This window comes from Podarcis gaigeae, assembly GCF_964106915.1.
Source record: "Podarcis gaigeae genome assembly, chromosome: 7".
In the NCBI taxonomy this organism is placed as follows: Eukaryota; Metazoa; Chordata; class Lepidosauria; order Squamata; family Lacertidae; genus Podarcis; species Podarcis gaigeae.
This window is the reverse complement of record NC_139683.1, coordinates 34262190-34282151: the sequence shown is the minus strand read 5'-3', so window position 1 is coordinate 34282151 and position 19962 is coordinate 34262190. Positions and strand designations below refer to the sequence as shown.

The 19962-nt window shown below is 39.0% G+C and overlaps 1 protein-coding gene across 2 annotated transcripts in view; it reads left to right on the top strand.

The window, feature by feature from the left end:
• The window catches only part of LOC310848571 (uncharacterized protein C8orf34 homolog), a 92927-nt gene that overhangs the window by 39078 nt on the left and 33887 nt on the right, over window positions 1-19962 (top strand). For both annotated transcript variants that reach the window (XM_083747793.1, XM_083747792.1), the window contains exon 8: window positions 2081-2216. In XM_083747793.1, coding sequence (XP_083603919.1) covers window positions 2081-2216 — 136 coding nt within the window. The remainder of the gene's footprint in view (window positions 1-2080; window positions 2217-19962) is intronic.

The window sequence follows — 19962 nt, the reverse complement described above, 5'->3', positions numbered from 1 at the left end:
TCTGGCTTAGTGCAAAGCAGGCCAGTGGCTAGACCAAAACATATACAGATGTAATGGTTCTTAGGGTGCAAGATGCACTTTATTGCTCTCTTGAATTAATATTAACATGTATGAAAAGCTCAGCTAGATGTATTCCGAGGTTTCACTGTATATCCATTCCTATTTTCTTCATAAAAGGCATTTTCTTATTTTCAATTTGGTCCTTCTGAAAGGTTCTGTGATATTTAAAACCACCAGCAACATAGTGGCTGAGTTCTAGCGAATTGCACAAGTAATTCTGTGTGCCCAAGGAGGTTATTAACATACCTTTCTTGAGCACAATCACCCCATGCAACATAACAAACCCCTTTCAAAACTGAAAACATTTTCAAAAGCCATTTGTGATGGGGCATAGGAATCTACTGTTCAACTATGTCCGGGTCCCCCCCTCCCAAAAAAAGATCCCTGTATGCATATTTAAGTTATTGAGCTTATCTAAGGCAACCCTTTGGCTCCTAGGCTTGGAATTCCTTAAAATATTAGTTTAAGATTTATAAAGTGCACCTCTATATAACTCCTATGTTAATAGCATGAAATCATTTAAAACAATCCTCAATATTGTTCAGTATAAATTACTGTTGATGTTACAGATGGTTACTGTTTGATTAATTTCATGATTTGCCCTACCTTACTATTTTTAGAATGGAAGTGGCATGCATCAGCAGACTTTTGGCAAACTAGCAAAAGTTGACGCAACAAGAAACTAGTTGAGTAAACTATGAAGACATAAAGAAATACGAGTGAGGCATTCAAGGCTAGGCCAAAATTTGATTTAACGCTATATAAACAGCTACACTATATAGCCATGTGTCTGAAAAAAAATCGGCTACCTCAACAATATGCCAGCGGTAATGAATTCAGTGTTTGTTTACCGGCAACAATTTCTTAAAATATGGTAGTTGAATATGACACACAGATTCCCCCTTTCCCTCCTACACACAAAGCAAGCACAAATGTGTTTACAGTGGAGTTTTATTGAAGAAACATATGACAAACAATCTCCTGTGAACTTTGGCTGGTTTTTCAGAAACCAGTATAATTTACAAAACAGGCATGCTTTTTGCCAACCCCAAAATGATGCCTCTAAAAATAATATCGCACAGATCTGCATACCCTTCTGAGTGTATACCTTTTCCTCCAATAATGCTCTGTTAGGATGTGCTAGATCAGGGATAGGGAACCTCAGTCCCCCAGCAACCAAATGGAGACCTGGCTTTTCTACCTGGGCTGTCCCCAGGCCACACACCTCACCCCTGCCCTGCTTTGCAGCCTCCTTAAGTTCTTGCTTGTCTTGAATGTATCCTTTAACTCTGTTAAAGCTTCTTGTTTGCCTTGGCGAAGAATAGAGAAGGATGTGTGAATAAATTAGCATTTGCTGTTCCATCCACTTTTGCTTCTGGCCTTGCCCTCTACTGGCATCTGTCCTTTGGAATGTTGCCTGGACCGGGAGATAGATACAAAGGAGAGAAAGACAGAAGAATACTTGGAGAATCTGCAACCTTTAACCTGGCAGAGAGCCCTTCAAATGCCTTGTATCCCTAAGAATCATCTACCAGCATGTATGCATGTAGGAGTTGAGTGCCTTTGTGACAACCCCCACATACATATTTTCATTACTGTCCATACATTACGTTATTTCCTTCACCCACATAGACCTGCATTATTGCTTACCCTGGCTTTGACCGGTGGGTGGGTGGAGGGCAGTCCATGCTTGTGGTTTTAAAGATTCTCTGCCAAGCTGATCCTTGCCTCACGTTAAATAATTGTCTTTCACAACAGGCTAATGGTGAATGGGATTTTTAAAATTTATTTTTACTTTATTACCTTTCCCTCTCACCTTCCCTGGAAAGAGCTCAAGGCAGTGTGCATGGTTACGCCTACATTTTATCCTTGCAACAACCCTGTGAGGTTTTTGGTACAGAGAGAAAGTGACTGGCCCAAGGTCACTCAGTAAGCTTCACGGCTGAAGCTGCAATTTATATGTTTCTAAAACAAATATGATACTTAGTGATATACTTGCTTCTTTTTTTTTAATTTGCAGAGGATCTTGATGATTTAAGAATGGAAGGGGTAACCAGTGTCATTTCTTCTGGGAGCAAATTTAACCAAACCCGAAGTACACATACAGCTGAACCACAAGCCAAGGTCACCTTGAACATCTGTGCTAGGTGTGCCAGGTAAATAATAAGATTTTTGTATGTTTCTTTGTGCTTCTTTCCCCAGGGGCAAATGCTTATTGCTGATTGGAATTTGCAACAATTTCACCCAGCTATCTAAAAGAAAGGACAGGATACATTTTTTGATCTTAAAGTTGGATAGAGGAATTGTTCTTTTTATCCCTGACTTTCAGTGACATTAGAAATTAATTTTAAAATCCTAAATTCTAGACACAGGAGAAGCCACAGCTGCTGGCTCCAGCTTTGAGAAACAGTGGTGTCTGGTGTTTTGTTGAAAGAGGAGGCTTTCTTAATTAAAATTAAATCTTGTGTGGAATCTTTATCAGGTCTTAGGACTTGGCAAGTTCATAAGGAGGAGTTGGGGGTTGAGTAGAGCCTTTGGCAAGCTGGAGATCTTTCCCTCTTAGCATGGACTATTAACACATGTTTCTGTCTACCACTTGACTTGATTTGTTAATTTGAACAGGATTGCTCAAGTTACTTTTGCACATGACACCATTCACACCAACAATGTACCAAATGGTTTCACATACTTATCAGCTTTATGTCACAGCTTGGAACTATTTTCAGTTTTCTTTCTCTGAATTTGATTAGTTACCTGAGTTTCTGTGGCTTTTCAAAGATGATCCAGGGTATTTACGGCTTCAAAATGCACCTGTGTAAATTCAGATTCAGTTGCATGTGTGTTTGGGGGGAGTTTCATACAGTTGCCTTTTAACAATTCATAATCCTATCCTTCTGGAAGGAACCTAATCAATATGGAATCTTTCTGGCTTTGAAAGTTATTTTTTTCCATCTACAGTATGAGAGCAAAAAAAGCAAAGCAACCAAATCAACTAAGAAGGCAATAATAAATGTGAGCCCTTCGTTTTTTTTTAGTGAAGACTTGTTTTTGAAAAGGAATTTCACCTGACAAAACTAGCCAAACTCAATCACTTAAGTGATTAGCAAGAACATTATTTGCGGGGTGTGTGTGTGTATGGGACAGTTCTAACTTCTTGACTTCTGCTGCTCGCTATTCTATTGTGGTACTCCAGATAAAGTTAAATACCTTTAAATAAAGGGAACCTGTGATAGCATCAGGATGAAATTTGAGCATGTTCCAGTCCTATTTTTAAACTTCATCCTCTTTGATTTGAGGCTGCCACTTTTTGATGGATGCCTGTTTGGAGATACTGATTGAATAACACTTCCAGAAATACCCCCATGCCCTTGCGTGTAGAATCATAATGTAGTGCTGTCATTGTTAGAGAAATCTTCCCCACCATTTAAGATTTAAACCCTGCAATATAAATCAAGATGCGGTTTTACATCCCTGACCCATAGCTGTCACCGCTGATACTTAGTCCTCTCTTGATTACACCAAAAGACTATTCTGTCAGTCTTTTGCTAAATCAAATGGAACAGAATGCTAAGCCTCATCTGCCCAAACAACCAAATAGCATGACAAAACCTGACTGCCCTCAGATGACAGAATTATCTATATGTTAAACTCTGAGCTTTGTCTAGCCTTGACTGCTGCCCCAGATTTTGCCCAGATTAAATGAGGTGAGGACTTGTCCTTTTTACAGTGTGGGTGAAGAACATGACTGCAGAAGAAGCAGAATTTATAACTGAATGAGTACTTGCTCTGTTTATAAACCATTTTTTGGATCATACGATATATACTCTCCATCCCATTGCACAGTGGCAGTATGCGTATGATGCTACTGTTAGGTGGCAATTGCTAGGTGTAATTATCCGATATGGCTTGAAGTACCTTCTGTTCTGTAATCACTGACTGTTTGAGTAATGCAGTGCCCTGAGATCCATATGGCCTGTTTAGGTCATCAGATGACCTTAACAGATGAGGGATATCTGTTGAATGCAGGCTACAGTGTAAAAGAACATGACACAATGTCATGGGACTCAAATATCCGAAGGATTCCCTCTATCATCCTGCCTGTGCCTTAGGTTTGTTGAATGAGTTTCTTCTCCATGATCCACCATTGGGTGAGCTGCGCTTTGTGGTGTCACAAGAGAAAGCTTTCTCTACACTGGCACCCTACTTGTGGACTGTCTCCGCCTCAAAACTGTGGACAATGTTGATATTTTTATCAAGTTAAGACATACTTGTTTTGCCCAGGTGTTCTCAGTGGTTAGTTAATTGGCAGTTGGGTTAGCCTATCCTGTGTTTTCAGCTGCTCCTATTGGTTAAAATGAATTTTATGGTTTTATTATAGTGTGATACCTCAGTTGGTTAGAGCATGGTGCTGATAACACCAAGGATACAGGTTCGATCCCTGTATGGTACAGCTGCATATTCCTGCATTGCTGGGGGTTGGACTAGATGATCCCCAGGGTCCCTTTCAATTCTATGATTCTATTGTGTATTTTTATATGCTGTATCCCATTCTTGTATCTATCTGTATAGATGAAGGGCAGGTTATAAATAACAATTCACAGATAAATCTTAATGTAAGTTCTATACAACCTAGGTGAGAGGATTTCCATATATCATGACCCTGGATTACCTATAACTATAAAAAAGACATGGAGCAGATTTTTTGTTTTACATTTTTGGAGTATTTATAAAGTGCTAAGCAAGGTTGTCAATTGGTTTTACTCAGAGAAGATCCACTAAGATTAATGAACATGACTATGTTAGTTTTATTAATTTTGATGGGTCTAGTTGAGTATCGCATCCAACATTCTCAAGGTGGGTTACAAGATGTTAGGGGATTTTTTAAATGAATTTGACTTGCATTCTCACTGTGGCAAATCTCTTTCTTGCAGCTCTTGCCAAAAGATACTTGGAAATGAAACACTTTTTGTTGAACCCACAAAAATATGACAATTTCTGCTTGCAACTTTATACAAAAGAATGAGTTACGTGTAATTTCAAAATAAATAGATCACACACTGTCACAAATTATATGATCTGAATGAAATTATAAGAAGACTACCATATGTATGCCAAGTTTGTTGGTAAGCTTTGAAAATACTTGGACCTGGAACTAGATAAATCACACATTAAAAAATCAACAACACTAAACATGTTATGGAAATGAGATGTATCCAATCACAACAAAATTCTTGAGATAGCTAGCATGCTGTATAATTTCCCATGCAATCTTTGTAGCAGCACTCCCTGATTCATGTATAATTACCATCACTTGCACCTTGGCTTCATAATAGATGGCTAAATGTCACCTAAATCTTTATTGGAAGCCTCCTGGTGACATGAAAATGTCGAGGAATTCATGAGTTCAGTGGATTATGAAGTGAATAAAAGGTTTGTTAATACCTCCTTCTCTGAAAAAATGTCCTGTTGACTTCTGTGGAGCATACTTCTGAAAAAACAAATAGAGGATTCGCCTGTATGGCCTTATTCCTAAATGTACATCAAATTTAGTGAACACATTTTCAATGAAATGTAGGGTAGACTGTAAAGCTATAAGCACACAGTTACTCACACTAATATCCCGTTTGGTTTCAGTAGTGCTAACTAGTTACTGAATTGTGCCTAAATGAAAAATGTGTGCAATAAACCAAGAACTACTATCGTTTTGAATCCCTTGCTGCTAAATCAATTTCATGGTGAACTCCCTGTGAATTTCCCCTTTTGAAAGAAATGGCTAAGTCTCATTATTTCCAAAACCCTAGCTTTGTCATGGGAAACAAACAACATAAGACAGGAGATTTATGTTCCAGCTTAACCAAAATCTCATGGGGCATAGAATTTCCCTAGTTGACCACATTTTCCCACTGAGTAAATCCAGAAACAACATTGAAAAAAAAGTTGATGTGATAATCAAAACATTCTCTGTTAAAGAGTTATAGGGTCTGTCAAAAGGAATTGCTCTCTATGTGAAGGAAAAGGAGGAATAACTGCAGTCTTAATTGTCCTTCTGTTGCATAATCTATTAAGAGATTATATATTCCTACTGAGTCTGTCTTAAAGTTGTTTTAGTCCTTTAAAAAAGAAATGTCTGCAAGTGTTTTCTGATTGATTTGACACATGCAATTATTGCTATGAGGACAATCCAAGAATCCTGTTCGCCTAATTTTGTAAAGAAAGTATCAAAATGCTTGTTCCGTTGACTATTTGGTATTTTTTGGTTTCATACTTTTAAACCACAACCACACTTTAATATTGACCAACTATGTATGGGACTGTGACTTAATGCACTGTGTATTACACAAATAGTACTGTACAAATATACAATCTATAACATTATAACTTCATAGATAAAATGGGGAAATTTCCAATGAAATTTCCACTCTCTTCCATTTAAAAGCAATGCATCTGTTTCTGAAGCAGAATCTAATACATTGTAGTAGTAGTAGTAGTAATTTTATTTATCACCTTCACCCTAAGGTCCCAGGGTGGGTTACAACTCAACTCTTCAGCAATCATATTTAATAGCTGTGAGGAAAAACCCTCACAGAAAAGGTTTCCTCCTGAAAATTTCAATGTATGACATTTCCTCAGGTATTAAAGCATTGTAGTCTGATACATTGAAATCTTGTAGGGATTTGGAAACAAAACGATAGCACAGGTGCCCTTAAATAATTTTTTAAGTGACTAAAAACCATCATCATCATCATCATCATCATCTGTATAGCCACCCTTTGCCATAAGGTCCCAGGGTTACAACAATTTGACATCCAGCATTAAAAACAGTTTAAAACAAATTGCAAACAAATATGGGCAAGCAGGTGTATTGGTAAATATACTAACATGGAAAAATCTTCAGCTCATTCATATAATGGAACTGAAGAGGATACATTTTTGAATGAGTTATGTTTTCAATAACAAAGGGTGTAGAACACAGGAAGCAAGACAAGTTTTGAAGTGAGGCATGTTTACACAGGTGTTGCATCAGTTTTTAGCAGTGCGTCTTTACAGTTTGGCTGTATTGATTTGGTTACTGTAGTGGCACAAACAGGAATTTGCTCCACTGCAGTTACATAGGTTTCTTTGCTGTAATTTGGCTCGGTATGGAATTGGCTTGGTGTTTACATTATTTATTTCATTGAATATTTAAGCAGAAACCAGTTGTCTGCTTTAAAAAGTTCTCTTCTGCTTACGTGAGCATATGCAAGCTTATTGTGCCTTATATTGCACCCTGGAAATTGTAGTTCCCATCACTAGTCATGACTGTGAGCTGCTCAGAAATTTAACCCATTCCCATGTTTTAGATCTATACATGGTACAGCAATCTTAATTATGGATGTTTATATTTTAATACTTGTGCAATTGTTTATTTCAGTTTTTTTTTGTAAACTACTTAGAAGACTATTTTGGTATGAAATGGTATATAAATTAATAAATCATCACCATATAAGAAGTTTCCAATAAACTTCTTTATTGTCTCAATTAAAGAGAAATTGCTTACCAAGCAAAAGGCTACTCGATTGTAGAATCATTGAGTTGGAAGGAGTTCCACTGCTATAGCATCCCTAATAGGTGACAATCATTCCTATGGCTTAAAAAAACTCTAATGAAGGTGAGTTCAACACCTTCTGCAGCAGTCTTTTCCACTCCTGAACTTTCTACTGACAGGAAGCTCTTCCTAATGTTGAGCTGAAATCCCCTCTTTTGTAATATGAACCTCTTGGTACAGGTCTTAGCTGCTGGAGCAACAGAAAATGAATCTGTTTAGAAGGATGCTAAACAGCAGTTTAGAAAGAGAAAAATGTTCCTTTTGGAATTTTAAGGCAATGTTGATATATTTTTTCATCAGACATGACAGGTCAGACACAGGCTAAATTTAAGAAAAGGTTGAATAGTTCCATTACACAGGACATTAATCCTAATACTAAGGCTAGCTATTGGATGGAGGGGGAAACAAGAGAAGAATGTATGGATACTTCCTCCGCACGGTTTTATAAAGATGCAGTGGGAAAGAAGAGATGCGTCTCATACAAATGCTGTTTTCTATCTGCCCCACTTTTCTGGCTTGGAATGCTAAGAAGCAGTCTACTATTATTGGCTTGTTTTAATAGCAGATTACAACTGTCACTGGTTTGTATCAGAAGCAATTTATAAAGGGCTTCCAGTAAGATTTTGTTTACTTTTCACTAGTGGTATGTTTCAGAGGAAGCTGAGATTTTTCTTTTGTATCTAAAATAGAAAATGAAACTTATTTTCAAACAACAACAACAAAACCTTAATTCCTTAACCAGGCTTTATATTTGCCTGTAGCAAGTAAACTTTGTATTATTTGACTCCAGTGCTCTTTGGTGGCCTGTCTCTGACTGTTTTTCTGTGAAAAAGCGATAGTTTGTTGTTTGTTTGTTGTTGTTTTTACTAATCCAGTCTGCTAACATTAGCTGGGGTAGAAAATATACCCATGCCAAAATTCAGTGCATTTCTGGACTTCCGGAGGCGGCGCGAAACAGCAATGGCGGTCCTCTTCGCGCTGTGAAGAGGGGCTCCGCGAAAAAGGTTCGTCCGCTGTGGCAAAGCGGAGACCCATCAAGAAAAACCGCAGGCAGAGCGAGCCTGCGGCCGTGGGACTCGGCGGGCGCATTGAGCCCCACCCAGAAGCGGAGAAGGAGCCTCGTAAGAGGCTCCGGAACGTGAAAGGGGGAGCGGCGCTGTGAGTTCATCGCTCTTTTCGTGGAAGCAAAGCCGCGCTGCTGCTGCTGATGAGTGCTGACCTTTCTTCTTGAAAATATCGGAATTGGAGCAACATACCCGTGAGTAAGGGGTTTAAATTCTTAATCTAAATTGAAGAAATTCGGCTGAAAACGGGAGGCGAGTAACAGGAAGTCCGCCTCCCGACTCTGCTAATTAGATCAAAGCAAGGGCTCTGAAGCGAGCTGAAGTGTTTAAAAGGGATTGTAAAACTGGAAGAAAGAGTGCATTGATAGACTTTGCATTTTGAGGATAAAAGGGAAAGAATTGTGAAACTTATGGACTTTTGCTTTCTGGAACTGTCCCCCTATCTTTGAGCTAAACGGAGTTGAAAGGGATAACCTCGTCATCGGGCTGCCAGTGTATAGAAGAGAACTGTCAAACTGCTGTCAAATTGACGACATTGTTGCAGAAATTTAAACTGTTGCATAGACTGAGACATTAATGTTTAACATTGTTGCTTGGACCTCTCTTGACACCTTGTGGCTGGATTCTAAGAGACTGGAAGCTTTGGAAACCTTCCTTTTGTGTTTGGGAACTACAAAAATTTAACATGGGGAATATAGGAACTTCAATGGCGGAAAATAGTTCCTTTCTTCTTTGAAACTTTGAAATACTCCCCCTATAGGACTGTGGAAGTATAGTGGCCTGGGAATTGAACTTTATTGAAATTCTTTGTGGTTTAATTTGTTTATACTTTGGACTTGTCTTTCCCATGGGACAAAAGATCATTTGACCTTGAACAGAGGCAGGTGTGGAATGAGCGGCTCAGGGAGAACAAGAGCAGCTAAAGCCAAAGATAAAGAAAAAGAGAAAAAATCTGGGCAACTCATGCAAACAACTTTAACTCATCACCGCAGATCATCCGTCCCAACTGTGCTGACAGCACAGGAGGTGGAATTTGTACAGCCTGCTGCAGAAGATATGGCAACTGGAGGATCTGAAACAGTTTTGAAACAAATTTTGGAACAACTGGCAGTTTTAAATCAAAAAGTGGACAATCAAACATCAAAAATTGACCAAGCTACATCCTCTATTGGCAAATTAACTGAACAGGTTTCGCAGCACACCCAGGCAATTGAGAAACTGCAAGGAGCTACGGCAGAAAACTACAAATTAGCTGTGGAAGCCAACCAAAAAGCAGAACAGGCGAATATAAAGGTTGATGAAGTTAAAGGGGAAGTAAGGCCTCTGAAAAGACAGGTAGGGGAACATCAAGCCTACCTGTCATTGGTTGAACTGAAAAGTAAAGAAAACAATCTCAGGATAAGGGCTATCCCGGAACTGGAGAAAGACAATTTAGAGGGATTTCTGACACTTTTGTTCTCCAAATTCTGGGGAATTGAGGAAGAAAAGGACTTTAAAATTGTGACAGCCTTTAGACTGGGAAAATCTGTAAAGAAAGACAAGTCCAGAGACTGCTTAGTTGTTCTGAGATCAAGAGAAGAGAGGGATAAGATATTAGGCCTACATTTCAAGAAATCTTTGGAGATAGAAGGCAAAAGGGCCGAAATTTACAGAGATATACCCAAATATCTCTTGGAACTTAGGACTACCTATATAGACCTGACTAAATTGTTGAGACACAACGGAATTCCTTATAGGTGGGAGTTTCCACAAGGACTTTCATTTACTTACAAAGGAAGGAAAATAAAAATTAAATCACCTGAAGACCAGCAGAAGTTCCTACACGACCACGAGGAGGACCTGCAAAAAGGAGCTGCAGCTTCTTGGCCTCCACCACCACCGGGACCACCTTCAAGAGTCATACCACCTGGATCTGGACCAGCACTACCTCCTCCGGGATCGGAGGGAAGCTTAGACACCCCATTGTAGAACCCGTCAATTGATTCAGGATGTCTCTGCAGCTTCTCAGTTGGAACATAAATGGCGGAAATTCCCCGGAAAAAAGAAGGAAAGTTTTTCACATTTTGAAAAAGGAACAATTGGACGTTATCTGCCTACAAGAAACACATGTGACAAGGCTCCACAGAAAAGTGCTAATTAATAAAAGACTAGGCCAAGAATTTATTTCTTCGGACAAAGTTAAGAAAAGAGGAGTGGTGATATATGCAAAGGAGAGCCTGTCACCGAAATTCTTATTTAAAGATGAACATGGCCGAATTTTGGTGATTGAAATACAGACACAAGGAGAAAATTTTTTGATATTAGGAATATATGCTCCAAATGAGGGAAAATCGGAATTTTTCAGGAAGCTGCATGAGACTATGCTGGATTACTTGGACTATAATAACATCATTATGTTGGGTGATATGAATGGGGTTGTGTCTGTAAACATGGATAAGTCACAAAGTGCCAACATATCGAAAGATGGCAGACTACCTAAAACCTTTTTTGAAATGACTGACAATATGGACTTAGTCGACATATGGAGGGTTAAGAACCCTCTAGGGAAAGAAGGGACTTTCTTTTCTGAAGCTCATCTGACATGGACACGAATCGACCAAATATGGACAACTAGAGGACTGGCACCTAAGACTAGGAAAGTGGAAATCTGCCCAAAAACCTGCTCCGACCATAATGCTTTGAAAGTGGAATTGAGACTAAATACAACCGGATCCTTCAGATGGAAAATGAATGACACTATATTAAGAGATCAGGAGATTGTTAAGAAGGCCCAAAAAACTTTAAAGGACTATTTTGAGATAAATTTGAATACCACCGTGGAAAAAAGAACAATCTGGGACGCAAGTAAGGCAGTTATGAGAGGGTTTCTAATACAACAAAACACGATTAAGAAAAGGCTCTGGAATGAAAAGAAGGAGAAGATATTGGAGAAAATAAGAGAAGGAGAGAAAAAATTAAGATCTAGGCCTAAGTCGAAGGATGTGCTAAGAGAAGTGAAATTTTTCCAGGCGCAATATTCAAAATTGATAAATCAAGAGGTGGAATGGAAAATTAAACAAATGAAACAAAGATCCTTCGAATCGGCGAATAAGTGTGGGAAACTGCTAGCTTGGCAGTTGAAAAAGAGACAAAAGCTTAACACAGTTACAAACCTAGAGATTGAAGGGAGAATGGTTCAGAAACCCGAGGAAATTAGAAAGTGTTTCCAGAGGTACTTCAAAGAACTCTACTCACAAGGGCCGCAAAAAGCTTCCGAGGTGGATCAATTTCTTAAAACTAATGGATTACAAAAAATACCCCTGGAAATGAGAACAAACCTGAATTGTAACATCACACAGCAAGAAATTGAAAGTGCCATTCAGAATCTTCAATTGGGCATGTCTCCAGGCCCTGATGGTCTAACCTCCAAATATTATAAAGTTTTAAAGGACTATTTGATACAACCCTTGATGGAGGTTTGTAACCAGATTATGGAGGGAAGGAAGGCACCGGAAACGTGGAAAGAAACTTTCATCACATTGATACCTAAACTAGAAACTGAAAAGACTCAACTTAAGAATTACCGCCCCATCTCACTCCTAAATGTGGATTACAAAATTTTTGCAGATATTTTGGCAAGTAGACTTAAAAAAGTATTAAATGAAGTGATCCATAAGGACCAGGCTGGCTTTCTCCCTGGTAGGCATTTGTTTGATAACACAAGAAACATTATTGACATTTTGGAACTTCTACAAACAAATCTTAATACTAGAGCGGCCTTAATTTTTATTGATGCAGAGAAGGCCTTTGATAATATTTCTTGGATGTTCATGAAGAAAAATTTGGAAGGGATGGGAGTGGGGCGGGGGTTTGAAAATGGTATAGAAGCAATCTATACAGAACAAAAAGCTAAATTGATAGTAAACAATGTGGTGACAGAGGAGTTTAAAATTGAAAAAGGGACACGTCAGGGGTGCCCCCTATCCCCCCTATTGTTCATCTCAGTTCTGGAGGTGTTGCTAAACATGATTAGAAAGGACCGGTTGGTTCAAGGAATTGAGGTCGGACTGAAACAATATAAATTGAAAGCATTTGCAGATGACTTGGTATTAACATTACAGGAACCAGTCTCCAGTACTAAAAGAGTGTTAGAATTAATTTCTGACTTTGGTCGGGTGGCGGGGTTTAAGTTAAATAAGCAAAAAACCAAGGTTTTAGCAAAAAATTTGACAGTTACAGAAACAGATGAGTTCTCTAAAGAAACGGAGTTGAATGTGGTTAAAAAAGTAAAATACCTAGGGGTGTATCTGACCTCCAAAAATTTGAATTTGTTTAAAGATAACTATGAGAAATGTTGGTCAGAAATCAAAAGAGATTTGGAAACATGGTCAAGATTGAAACTTTCCTTGTTAGGCCGAATAGCTGCTGTAAAGATGAATGTATTGCCGAAAATGTTATTTTTGTTTCAGGCCCTACAGATCGTGGACAAGGTGGAATGTTTTGGAAAGTGGCAGAAGGATATTTCTAAGTTTGTTTGGCAGGGCAAAAAGCCCCGAATAAAGTTTAAAATATTAACTGATGCGAAAGAAAGAGGGGGATTTGCCCTGCCAGACTTGAGGTTATATTATGAATCTGCAGCCTTCTGCTGGTTGAAAGATTGGATTTTATTGGAGAACACTGACGTCCTAGATCTGGAAGGATTTGACAATGCGTTTGGGTGGCATGCATATTTGTGGTATGACAAGGTTAAAGTGCACAAATTGTTTAAAAATCATATTGTCAGAAGAGCAATTTTGATGGTCTGGACAAAATATAAAGACTTATTGGAGAGTAAGACTCCGAGGTGGCTCTCACCGGTGGAGGCCAAGGCACGTAAGAGACTTAACATGGAGGCCCATTGGCCTAAATACTGGGAAATAATTGAAAAAATTGAGACAATTGGAGGTTGCTGAGCTTGGAAAAACTGAAAACTAAGGTGCGAGACTGGCTGCACTATGCGCAAATTCAGGAGGTCTTTAAAATAGATAAAAAGGTTGGATTCCAGGTGGAAAAATCGAAACTAGAGACTGAATTGTTAGAGCCAAAAAGTAAACTACTTTCGAGAATGTATAACTTGCTGCTTAAGTGGAATACACAGGATGAGACAGTCAAATCCGCCATGATAAAATGGGCGCAGGACGTGGGGCACAACATTATGTTTGTAGACTGGGAAAGGTTATGGAACACCGGTTTGAAATTTACGGCATGCACTGCCTTGAAGGAAAATATTATGAAAATGGTGGTACATGACCCCAGTCAAGTTAGCTAAGATATACCATCTGTCTGACAATAAATGTTGGAAATGTGGAGAGGCGGAAGGGACATTCTTTCATCTCTGGTGGACCTGCCCGAAAGTGAAGGCCTTCTGGGAAATGATCCATAATGAACTAAAAAAGGTACTGAGATTTACCTTACCTAAGAAACCAGAGGCCTTCCTTCTGGGCATGGTAGACCAGAGAGTGCTTAAGAAGGACCGAACCTTTTTCATGTACGCTACCACAGCAGCAAGGATCCTGATTGCAAAATATTGGAAGACACAAGATTTACCCACGCTGGAGGAATGGCAATCACAGTTGATGGACTATATGGAATTGGCTGAAATGACTGGCAGAATCCGAGACTTGGGAGAAGAAACAATTGAGGAGGACTGGAAAAAGTTTAAGGACTATTTGAAAAAACACTATAAGCTGTATGAATGTTAAAAAAATGCACCTTTCAGGAAACTCTAGCTTCAGCAAATGTAAGTTAATGAAATGAAAATTAAGACACAAGAATTTAGAGGTAAAATAATGAGATAACTTTATTGTGTTTAATACAAAGCATACAAGAATCGGGTTATAGTAAAATTGAAATCAGGGAACATGATTAAATGGAAGATACAATAAGTTTTGAAATAAGTTAACAAATTGCTGATGTTTTATATGACAGAGAACGCAGGGTTTGGAAGATGTGGGGAAGTCCTTTAGATTGGAAAAAGAACATGGAAATTTGTTATTCTTCTATTCTATTTTCTTATAACTATCCTTTATTCTTTTTTCTGTATTTCTTAAAATTAATAAAAATATTTTAAAAAAAACAAAAAACAAAATTCAGTGCATTTCTAAGTCATTTTATGCCACATGTGGTTTTTTTTGTTTTGTTTAGTTTGTAGAAGGGTAATTCCAAGTTTATCTATCTTTACTAATCACAGAAAAAGTGTAATGTGCTGTAAAACCCTATTCATGTCTACTTATAAGTGTTTTCATTTAACTCAAAGATAAATGTTTACAGTATTGCTGATACAGTATTTTGTAACAGTGGCATTTGTTAGGCTGAATAACCTATCAAATGAAAGAGAATCTTTAGTCTTCAGCGGAAATTTTGTACCAACATCTGAAACCTAGAAAGGTTAATGCAGTAGTACCTTGGTAGTCGAATGGCTTGGCTCCCAAACAAATCAGCTCCCGAATGCCACAAACCCGGAAGTGAGTGTTCTAGTTTGCAAATGTTTTTTGGAAGCCGAATGTCCAGTGTCCACAGCTTCCGAATTCAGTGCAGGAATCGTTTCGGGAGTTGAATGGACTCCCAGAACAGATTAAATTCGAGAACCAAGGTACCACTTTATTTCATATTAAGATAATATTAAGGCCTTAAAGTTTTATTTGTGGCTATTGCTATAGTATGTGGCCTATAGCACCATTTACTATAGTAAGTGGTCTGTAAATAATAGATGATCCTTTTTCTAAATAAACTAGTGGGGAATGTATATTTTAAAACCCAGTAAAATGTGAAAAATAAGACTTCCAAAACTAAACCAACACATATGTATATCTTCCAAAATCTAGGTGACTCATGGCTCATTTGCCCAATATAGTTATTGCATGGCTGAGCATTCCCTAAATAATGTGCTATATGTGCTTAGCAGCACAATCCCATATATGTCTGTTCAGAAGTAAGCCCTGTTCAGTTCAATGAGGCTTACACTCAGGTAGTTTTGTATAAGGTTAATCTAAGTGTCCTATTATAGGCTGGAGCCTACAGAAGTTTGCAAGAGTCCAGGATAGACTTTGGTGGTCAGGACCATGGACAGCACATTGTGGCAGCTGGTTTCAAGGTTAAACTGGATGCAATTTAAGGAAACAGTGCTTGAAATGTTGCTCCACCAATAGTCTAGAATCAACTATGGCCTCAAATAGTCCTGCAGGAAGGTGAATGTCTTACAGTGGTGGAGTGGACACTTCCAAGGGAATGAGTCTTTTGAGTCACAGGAGGGAAGTAAGACTACCTATGCAGAGTGGATGGATACATCACCATTGGAACTTCCCTTCCATGGGAGCATCCTATAGGCTTGTTTCTTCGGAGGCTTTCTCCTCAGATGGCTCCTAAACCCAGTCTTCCACACCCTTTGTCATTGGTTCCCTTCTCTGATAGCATGGGGAGCCTAGTCTTGGGCATCACATCACATTAACAAAACTAAAATAAGATAGGCATAAATTTGAAGGGTGGTAGAAATAGTTTCAACCTACATTCTTGAAATTCTGAGGGATTTGCTTTTAGGGCAGAGAATGAGCATTCAGACTACTTCCATGTATAATGTATATTTTCACCCTTCGTGTATGATATACATTCACATACATAGCCCAGGATCTGTAGGGCTATTGAGCTTGGCACTCCGCATGCAAAGCAAGTATCTCTCCCTTTCTCTCACCAAACTGAGCTCTGCATATTCTCCAAAGGACCTGTTCTGAAGGTAGGGAAACCCTCTGAAGAAGCATTCAGTGCAGTGGGGTGAGCTAGAAGGGGAAAGAAACACCTTTTGATATACTTAGTAGGTTCCAGTGCTCAAATTGGTGACTGATCTGTGACTAGCGCAGGTAGGAGTAAAGAGAGCGGAGTATGGCTGCTGACAAAAGTGTTTTGTGATGGTCCTGCCATGGCCAAAGCTTTCCCATGCCTACCCTGGTCTGCAGCAAAATCAAGGAAGCCACTTAGTTAGGTTTTTTTTTGCTTGTTCTCTTGAGATGTAAGGGACAGCAGAGAATTTGAGGAAGCAATGGGGATGGGATGAGAAAGTAAAGATGAATAGATGCAAGAGGGTAACTAAAGAGGAGGAGGAGGAAGAGGAAGAGGAAGGGAGGAGTAACTGGTGCATTAGGAAAATTACATGTTCCTGAGATCCTAATGCCCGAGACATTGCTATAGGAAAGGGGAGAGGAGCAGAGAGGTGGTGGAAGGAGACATTCTTCAACTCAAAGGACTACACGCATTGGGGCATCACTAGACTCATGTGTTGTGCTTCTTCATTGATGAATCAAAAGTGGCTGTTGTTTTTAGTAATCACTGAATATGTACAGGAATGAGCTCAGCTCATTGAAAACCATTTCAGGAAATACAAAATGAAATTCAAGCTATGTTAACATATTTATATTTTATGATTATGGGCACTAGGAAAAAAGAAGTTATGTAGATGTTCCAGATGGATCGTGTCTCACATTTCTAAAACTGCAAGATGTAGAAACTATTGCCAGACTTTAAATGAACATTCTTTCATATTGTGATAATCTGCTGTAGAATTAGCAACTGACTTCCCTAGAGCTTCAGGCTGTAATGAGTAATTGCTTACAGTTCCCAGATAGTCTTCCATATTAAAAGTTATCAGAAGAGTGAAATGGATGAGGTTTTATCAGAAAGAACACAAAAAAGAAAGCCTATAGTTAATTCCACAAAACAATTGTCTGTTTCCAACTCTGATGTCATTTCATGAACATTTTTAGGAGTGGCTGCAGAAAGTAAAACAAGTAATATGATACACTTTTATATACTTGTTGTTCGCATAAAACCCTGTTTAAAACTGGAAAGAAAATGTGGCCTTGATACCACCTGTGTGACATAGATGAGGATTCAGTTACTCATTTTACATTTTTATCTTGCCAGGAGCATGTACGTCACTTGCGGGTCTTTCTGGATCCATTACTGTCACTTGAGACATAAGTGGCCTCAGTGTCATTGAGTGCCTTCTGTCAACCTCAGCTGATGGCCCCAGATAGTAGCCTACCTATTGTTGTTTGTGTTCTGGTAATTTCTGGGTTAGATTTTTGCAATGCATAAGAAGTGGGTCTACCTTTGAAGAAGCCTTAGAAGAAGAAGCTGGTATAGCACTCATCAGTCTGATTGCTGATGAGGAAAATGGAGGAAGGAGTAAGAAGAGGAGCAATATGCAACTGTTTAAGAGACATGTGCCCAGATATAATTACAGTAGAGCATGGGAACTAGCCAAAGGCTTCACTGAAAAGTGGGTTTTGAGAAAGAATAAATCAGGAGAGGTGAAATCTCTTGTCCTGAGAAGGTAGTTCCAAGCATACAGTACAGCAAGGGTGAAATGGTGGGAACTAGAAGCAGGTGCTTAGAGCTGGAATAATGAAGATCATAGGCAGGAAAATATCAGGATATAAGTGTGGATGTACCAAGTGGATGCAAGGCTATGAATGGTTTTGAAGGTAAGGGCAAGGAGCTTGTGTTGGATTTAGGAAGCCAGCGTAGGGATTTAAGGTGGAACATCACACTGGGGTTTTAAATGCTCATTTCCCACTAGTTCCATACTTGCATGGTGGAGCAATGAGGGTCCAGCAGCAAATTATTTTAGCAGCTGAGTGCTGCATAGGTGTGAAGAGACTAGGGGTAGGGGAGAAATTCTGTTAACCTGGCATTGAAAGGCAAATCTGTCTAATTCATACCTTCCAAAGCAATACAAGAACTCAGAGAAACCTTAACTGATAGCCTTGCCCTTCCCTGGAAGAAGCCAAAGTGAGACAATTGAGTCCAGAGAACAGAAATTTGCAGAGAGGAGGCAAAGATAAAGCCAAGGCTTTGTGCATGTTCAGGACGGTGGATAATAACATTGCCTGTGGATAAAGAAAGTATACAAAGGGACCAGGCTTAGGAGGAAAGATAGGAAGTTCAGTCTTGGACATCCAAGGATGCGGAAGTGCCAGTTGTGGCATGAATTGAGGAAACAAAAACTCATATCTGGGGAAGAGGAGACTGGAAGAAGGTGACTGTGGCATTCAGCAGCTGCCAAACCCATGTTTCTGGGTGTCACCAGGCCTGATTTTAGTTAGTATCTGCACCCATCCAGTGTAGATATGTGTCTTCTATGTCCTCTTTTCCATTACATGTAGGGTGTGGAACAAGGCGTATTTGTCTTTGATCAATCTTTCTTATTCTATATTACTGAAATTCCTGCCAAGTAATTTGGCACTGTAGAGAGAAGCCCACCTATGAGGTTGGATATTTCCGGCGTTCCTGAAATACATCATACATTTTTTTAAAGGCTATGAATTTCATTTGTAATTAACAGCTATATTTATAGAAAGCACAACTTTTTTTAAAAAAAGGAAAAAGAACGGATGCCAAGAATATATGAATATATGAAAAATTGTGGATAAGAAATCTTTTCAACTTAAGTTCTCTTTCCTGTGTGGTCTGAATGTGTGATATTTTAGTACTTTGCAAATCAGAAGCTCATCCAGTCCAACTCTCAGTCCTTCAACCCAATCTTCCATGAATCTGCATCCATACACCAAGTGTTTGCTACCTAAAACTTAGCTTGGAACATCCCAGCCAGTAAGCCATGAGGAATTGGGGAATGTTAGTTTAGTCTCAGAAATGGTTTAGCAAAATCATTGAGACTGAACAAATACGTTAACCAACCCATTGTACCAGACTTGATCAGTGCAGCAGTCATGAAGATGGAAATGAACAAAGCTTAGTCAGCGCTTACCTTGGAGAGGTTAAAGAGAACCTTTATCTGCAATGCTTGCCCTGAACTTGAAACAGCTCCAGGTAGGAGACACAGGAGACTAACAGTGGTTGGTATTCTGGGGCCAGCTTTGGTAAGAGACAGAGTCTCTAGCCCAGCTCCCAAACAAAGCTGTCATCCCACTGCTAACCCCTTGTGGGCTGTGAGTGGAGCTCAGTTACACCAGCCATTTCCATAGCAGCTGTTGATGGAGCAGCTTTGATAAGTTATCACTTATCAAAAACAAAACAAAAAAACCCTCCCAAAGTCCTTAGAAAGAAATTGCTAGCTAGTCTCAAATACGTATTTTTGATAGGAATATTAATAATTAATGTTTTAAAAGATATACTTTGCGCAACTAATGTTTTCAATGAATTACATGGTAAGGTATAAACTCAATGGTGGCTTTTGAGAGGTTTCACTGTGTGTCTACTAGCTTCCACCACAGAGCACCTGTG